Consider the following 8,128-nt stretch of genomic DNA (forward strand, 5'->3'; position numbering starts at 1 on the left):
CCTATTGTTACTTCTTTGTTCATTATGAGAAATTGTGATCAATTTATGACGTATTTCGTTATTGACCATTTCCTGTGTTACAATACTTCCACTTTGCATTTTGCTACAGATAATAAAAAATAAATATAACATTATCTGTTAATTAGACTGTTAATTACTTCCTCATATTTATTACTTCTTCGTTCGTTATAAAACGAATGTACCGAAAGGGAGCAATCCAGAAGTTCGAGAATAATATTCGTCGTTACAGCTCTTGTTGATTTATCGACCGTTGTCTTCCCGAGTCTTCGTTCTGTTTGTGTGTGAGTACTTGACAGTAACGTAATAATTCCTTACTTAGTATATTGGGAGAAAAATTTTTTTTTGTAAAAAAGTTTATTTCCTTAATATCTGTAACATAATAAGAAAAGGACGACACTCGAAAAGAAGGAAACAGTTTCTACTTCCCTCTACTTGCCATGCCGTCTTTATTACATTATTGGTGGCAACTATCAATAAACGAATCTCACAGATAAAATTCAAGCTCAAAGCATTAAAAATAGATTTATATACTTGCCTGTTAGAAGTAACAAAATTTTCTACATTGTAAACAGAAACTTATTTCCACTGAAGCAAAAGAAAAGAGTTTGCCATAAAAGCTAACAATTTTACGACTTCAATTGCTCCTCTTTTGTCTTTCAATCGATCAACCAAAATGATCTATAGATGGTATTCAGTCTGTTCTTATTTTAAGACCGCTTTCTAGACGATATTCATAGCCCGTTCTTATTTTAAGACCGTTCTTATTTTAAGTAATGTCTTAAAATACGGCCCTTTGATTGGTTTATGAAATATTAAGTCTGTACTTAAGGGAGTTTTAAATATACAATTTGATTATAAATAATATGGTCTCTATCTTTTGTCACAAACAAATATTCAATCCCAATTTTTACTCATAATATGAAAATATTATCTGTTCTTTGTGGCTGAACTAATGTACAGTCAGCAACTAAAAGGTTGCAACACTTTTTTGTAATGGATTTCGGAATGCAACCTAGCTACTCATCGAGCGATTGGTTCTTACTTATGAATCCATAAATAATAACCAATCACTTGGTAAACAGGCAGCATTGCGAAACCCATAAAAAAAAGATAGATGCACTTAATTAAAAACTTTTTATTTAATATTATGTAATATTTTTTTAATGAAATATATATGTAACATATAAATTATTATTAAAACTCTGCAATATATATATATGTATATATATATATATATATATATATATATATATATTAAGAAAATATAGTAAATTTCTAAATTTTTTAATAAAATATTGGATTGGAACAAAAATTCATAGTGCTAATTTATTTATATGTATATCGTATTTACATATTTTTGAAAAGAAACTAGCAATTCAATACAGCAAAGTTAAGAATTTGTTTTTTAAATTATATTATGCGATGATTTTTAACGGAACTATGAGATATCAAAGCAAAAATGGAGCATGCTCCATTTATTTAACCGCGGTAACTCAGTAATAAGAAATTTTAAAAACATTTTTTGAAAACAGTTGTACAGAAAACTTTGAGTTTTCACATTAGAAAGTCTAAAATTTTTATAAGTTTTTTTTGTCAAAATAGACAATCCAGACAGCACACAAAATTTTTTGTAAAATATTTACAAAATATTTAAAAATATTTATAAAACTTATTTTAAATATTTTTTAATATTTTTGTGATTTTCTTAGGTTGCATAGAGCACAAATATTTATTATAGATATTATGAAATATTTATTGTAAATCTTATAGTAAATATTGTGGAAATACTTAACAAGACAAGTCAAAAATACTTACCAGGAATATTTATCTTAAATATTATACTAAAAATTTGGTTTATCTTTTAATAATATTTTGAATAATGCTTTATATAAAATGTATATGAAATATTTATATAACATTTCACAAAACGAATAATAACAAATATTTTTCATAAATATTCTGTGTTGTCTGGAAAAGTGAGAAGAGAATAATTCCCATTTTGACGAGTTTTCTACATGTAAAAATGATCAAACTCACAGAAAGTCAACAGACATAGTGATTTTTCGAAAGTAGCAAGCTTTTAAATTTTAAAAAGCCCTATTTTTTATTTAAATTTTGTTAATATTTAACGAAGTTTCAACTGTTTGAATTTTAAATCAAAATACTGTTTGCTACGAATTTTTGTTTCAATAGAATACAGATATTTCTTTTTATCAGTATAAATCTGGATACTTTCTCCTCGCCTCTCTCCGCCCATTAATTTTTAAAATTGAATTTCACTGCTTTCTTTATTTTTCATATTTTTTTGTTTATAATTGAAAAAAAGATTTTTATGCTTCTTAATAAAACACGTATGGTGCAAGACATTTTTTATCCTAAAACAGAATCCACATTTCATGTGGATTCTACTTTAGGTTGCAAATAACTTATTTATAAATATATCTATTAATAAATAATAAAATAATATAATACATTTGCATTTTTAGGATACTTGGACAAGTGATTCACATAATGAGGACTATTATATTAGTATTCGTCGGTTTGCTGTGCGCATTAATATTACCGTTTTCTGAAGGTAAGCTTTTACAATCTTTTTGAAAACTTACAATTCCATTCTAGACAGATTCTTCGTTTAATTTTTTTTGTAGATGAATTCAATATGTCAAAAAATAACATTTAAAAAATGCGTTTACCTTTTGGTAGATAAACATTTTTTATATGCCTACTATTTACAATATTAATGTTTTAAAAATTTGTATATGCAAAGTATACATTGCAGTTGAACAAGATAACGAATTAATTAATTTTTCTATGTTCTGATACTTACATAATAAAAATACTAGCATCATAATGCTGGTATTATTATAGAATGGTATATTTTCAGTATATATATATATAATGTATCTGAGCGGTACATATATTTATATTCGCAAATTTTTGATATATTAAATTGTAATTAGTTTTGAAAAAATTGTATTACGCTCCAATTACCGCGCTGACTTCTTACGGCTCTCTTTTTGTACAATTGTTTTGGTGTCTTTTCGATCATGATAGATCAGTTTATCACCTAATTTTTTATATTATTTTTCTATTACGTTACTTTTCTGTTAAACTACTGAGAAACCATAACAATATTGATACGTAGAACTGTCTGAACATAATCAAGGCCAGATCCTTTAAATCAATAGAACAAGGGTTTCAATCAAATATGTCGTTTAGCCATCTTGTCTGTAATTGATTTTATTACGATACATTCTATATGTTCTTCTTCTTTGATTCGACACTTTTGAGAAAAACATCATATCCCCTCCTCCCCTTTCTTTTTTCTGATATATGTTAAAATATTCGACACAATCATACCAGCAAACGTATTTATTTAGCGTATATTATCACGTATCTATATTGCAAACGCAATCCATTAAATACAAGATGAATCATCACTGAAATTCTTTGAACTCATTATGAACAAGTCATCGGATTTTAAGATGTGTTTATGACAAATATCTTTTCAAAGAACATGATTGAGATGGTAACTAGTATTTTAATAATTGAAAATCATATTTTTCTACGCGCCGCGAGTATTTAATGCATAATATAATATCCATTACACAATATAATTGATTATACGTAAATAATGAGATGCAGTATTTCATTGCAATCGTGGTCGTATAATTTTTGACAACGTATCTCACATTAATTTTTTTCTAACTTATGAAGCTTGAAACTTCTTTATTCAATAAACAGCGCTTGTTGAATAAAGAAGTTACAAGCTTCATAAGTGTATTATTTGCGTGACGTCTTCTGTGCTTGACTCCTAACGTCCGTATTCTTTCCAATTCTTTGGTTTATAAGTCTTGGTTAGTTTGATTTGTTATACGGATTTTTTCTAACTCTTATAAAAACCAATAAGCTCTCATGAATATGGAAATACATAACAACGTAAGACATTTTTATAAAATATTTATTTAATTCTTGTCTGTAATTCATACAATCCCCACCTTATTAATTTCCTCCGAATAAAGTTATATTTTAAGGTGAAGAACTTTAGACATGCACTAACAAGTACCAACATCTTTGGAAATAAAAAAATTGCAGATAGAATAAAGGTGCAACATTATCAGATTCTTTATCTATTTTGTAATCAAATTATTTCTAGAAGATCCAAGAGCTTAAAAATAAAAGTAATATCGTTAATTAAAGTAAATAAAATGTAAATAAAGTGTGTATTTTTGAAAATATTTCGCTTCAATGTGTATCAGTGCGCTCCTCGCCCAGATGAAGTGAATGGCAAAGTTCACGAAACGTTGACATTAGCAATGGATTACGACACGGTGATAATCCGCAAATGTTTAACACTTCTGAAGTATTTCGTTTAGTTTTAGTGTGAAAATTATTTCAGGAATCCAATGTTCTTGGAAGTTTGTATAATATGGAATTAATATTATTCTCAAATTTTGAATTGTAACATCTGCAAGACATTACTTCAACGAACGCTGAACGTTTCTACAATGCAGTCTTTTCAACGCTGAATTAGCCTTCATTTCACAATGTTATAATTTTTTCTGATATTTTGATTCAATATTAGCACGATATCATATTTGTAACGATATTTCTGACAATACATTATCAAAATCTCTGAATCAGTCTCAAAATTTATTCATAATAATGTTGTATACAATATTAATATACACATTTAACATTATATACAAAACATATTTGAAAACATCATATATTATTGACAATCGTTGTAATAACTTTGTAATAGTTATTTTCTGCTTATTGGATATGTTTGAGAAAAAGATGACCGAAGAATGTTACAAAAAGTTAATTGTAAAGCATATAAAAGAAAAAGGAAGTTAAAAATCGTGATGGTTGAGGTGGATCGAATATCTCGGTCACAAATAGTTTATTTATTCAATATGTATTGTTAAAAATTACGTAATAAATTTAAATAACAAAAGTTTGTGGTCAAGATGTAACCGAAAAGTAAGGAACGATTTAACTAAAAACTAAGTTACGATAGTCAAATGTAATGAACTTGTACATTAGATTTCATGCAAATTTACATAAAATTTTATGAAAAATACATTAAATTTCATAAAATTTTGTGAAATGTACATTACATTTTATGTACACAAATATACTTTTCAGTTTCAAATACATTCTATTTAATGGAATGTTATAAAATAAAATTTAACTTACGTAACTTAAAAATACAGCTTAAATTTCATGATATTTAGCCGCCACAATACAGAGGTTTAACGTGAACTACGCATAATTACTACTGTAACTCCATAATTTGCCATGTGGTATTCGCATATGTATTATTAACACAGGAAACTATTAAAACACTTCTGCTCACTATAATCCCGAAAAAGAAAGTATATTTGGGAACGCGTAAACATTGCGGTTCAAATGTAATAGTCAAGTGATACATAGAGTACCCTAGAATTGCAACTACATCTATATGTTTACTCTAATTCACGTGCAATATTGTCAGCATAAAACCGCAGCTAATGACCAGAGTTTTTTTTACGATCGGACTACGCATTGATTTGTGATGCGAATATTAAGAAGCATACGGCGTACTTTGAAAACATGCGCGCGCGCGCGGATACGCATTATTTACTACATGTAATATATAATATTTACTACATATTTTCTATATGCACGAACAAAGACAATAAAGCGAGGAAGAAAAGAAAAAAGCGGTGAATTGTATGAGAGAAATTGGGAAGAATATGAGAATGCGAAGAATCAAAGAATTTAATGTAAATCAAAAGTTCTTTGGCTTTAGACCAATAGGCCAACCAATAAAAATTATTATTATTATTATTATTATTATTATTATTATAGGCAGTACCATCGGATTGAAAAGTAATCGAAAGTTTCGTCAAAGCACGAATTCTGCATCCAATTCTTTGTCTGTACCTCAGTGCGGAATGAGTAATGTGGAGGTAGACAGAATCGTTGGTGGCACAGAAGCTGTGGCAGGGATAAATAATTTTTACATTATGGAGAAGCATTCAAATAGTGATGGGCGATGTTGCTTTGATTAATCAAAATCTGATGGTCTTTGTAGAGACCAAGTTTTCTCCCTATATACGGTTTTCATCTCAATTAATGAGCTATCCAATTATTTCAGACCCGATTGAATCGAACATTTTTAGTTTTTAGATTCGCTTAATCAGTAAGGGCCGGTTTCGTAGACATAGATGACATATAGTATAGCGCCGGCTATATCTTGCACGGCATACTATCTGTACTATCTCTATATGCTTCTAATCGACCAATTATACTATTTTATTTATTGTGATTGGTCGATTCGCATACTGCATGACCTTGCTGCTTAAATCTAAAGCGACGTCTACAATGAGACTTTTAAGGTGTAAACCTTAAGCTTTAAGCCATAAATCATAAGAAATTGACCGATCATAGTCATTCTTTCCACATTCAATTGATTAATTCAAATGATTAATTTTTAACGACTAGAGATTTAAAGCTTAAGTTTTACACACAGCAAAATCTCATTGTAGACACCGCTTTATACGTAATCTACAATGAGCAGTAACAGTAGTGGATTAAGGAGTAGGCGTAGAAATTGACCAATCATAGTTGATTATTATCTTCATATTTAACTATGATTGGTTGATTTCTACGTTTTAATCCACTATTGCTACTGTCAATTATAGACGTATTATACGTCTTCTACAATGGTAGTAGCAGTAGTGAATTAGGCTGTAAGAATAAGAATAAGAAACCAATTACAGTCGAATGAGAAGAATTGGCTGAGATCGATCAATTTCTTACGCTTACAGTCACATTATTACTGCTATTGCACATTGTAGACGACACATAACATCTTAAGACTTTCTATGTGCCATGGCCTAACTTGCTTGTATTTGTATGAACCAGTAGAAGCGTCATTACGCTTTTGTAAATTTTTGCGAGTATTATTGATTGTAATGCGATAATTAATTTTTTTCCCGATGTTTTGCAGAATAATCGCTTATTTTTTTTATTGAAACATTCAATTGTGCAAAATCGATCATTTATTTGGCCTATTATGTAATAAAACTGATCATTTTCACAATTTCCGTTCACAATCGTTCTTGCCCAACTTCGCCCATTACTTGATTCAAAGTTACAACACATCTTTCAATTGCTTATTAAATAATTTGTTTCAGAAATCAAAACTTTTTACAAAAAAATTTATCTCAATTTATCATAGAAACTTTAAAATCTGTTTTTTTTTTATTTTTAAAATACTTTGCAGGAGTATTTTTTTATCAATGTTATATTTTTGTCTTGCGATAATGTTGCAGCATCCTTTTGTAATACAAATAATTAAGAGTAAAAACTTTTTTCAGTAAATTAATCTCGAGAAATATAAATATAACGTATTATACATTTCATTTTTAATAGATTATGATATAATTATAAAATTCAATATTTAATAATTAAAATAGGTACTTATTTTTTTTAATTATAAAAAAGATTATATAAATGTAGTACATTAGTATTTGTTTCAACACGTGATTATTGTTGCAGCTATCAATGTAATAAACTAATTTTGCAGGTGAATTTCCTTGGATGACTCGTCTTGGGTATATTTTTGGTTTTATCGATGGTGAGCAGATGATGTCGTGGATGTGCGGTGGCACTTTGATTAGCCCCAGACATATCCTCACCGCCGCCCATTGTTTTTCTGAGATTCCTGATTTCCTTTTGGGCTATATAGCGCGCATTGGCGATGTAGATTGCAACAGTGACAACGATGGGGCAGATCCGGTTGACGTTTTCATCGAAGAGATAATAATACACGACGAATACAACGATCTTACCCATGAGAACGACGTGGCGGTTTTAAAAACAGATCGCAAGATATCATTTACAAGTAAGTTTTTATATTCTATTCTATTTTGTCTCCAAAATTATATTTGTCTTTTGAAGAAATAAAAAGCAATATTTTCCTTATGTATTAAACAAAATCGCGTGATATAAAATTTCTTAAGGACGTTCTCCGACTGCAGTTGTGCTCAACCTAAAGTTTACTCGCGTCCACGCAATCGCCCCTACACACAGAAAATATTAGTTGAGTATCACC

The 8,128-nt window shown here is 28.7% G+C and overlaps 1 protein-coding gene across 1 annotated transcript in view; it reads left to right on the top strand.

Annotated features, from left to right (window-relative positions):
* Positions 1-235: 235 nt before the first annotated feature.
* The window catches only part of LOC108762755 (venom protease), a 16,748-nt gene continuing 8,855 nt past the window's right edge, over positions 236-8,128 (top strand). Inside the window, exons 1-4 of the mRNA XM_018509912.1 lie at positions 236-302; positions 2,508-2,596; positions 5,878-6,017; positions 7,603-7,918. Of these exons, the coding sequence (XP_018365414.1) occupies positions 2,533-2,596; positions 5,878-6,017; positions 7,603-7,918 (520 nt within the window). The 5' untranslated portion in view covers positions 236-302; positions 2,508-2,532. The remainder of the gene's footprint in view (positions 303-2,507; positions 2,597-5,877; positions 6,018-7,602; positions 7,919-8,128) is intronic.

Source organism: Trachymyrmex cornetzi, unplaced genomic scaffold, assembly GCF_001594075.2.
Source record: "Trachymyrmex cornetzi isolate Tcor2-1 unplaced genomic scaffold, Tcor1.1 scaffold320, whole genome shotgun sequence".
NCBI classification, from domain to species: Eukaryota; Metazoa; Arthropoda; class Insecta; order Hymenoptera; family Formicidae; genus Trachymyrmex; species Trachymyrmex cornetzi.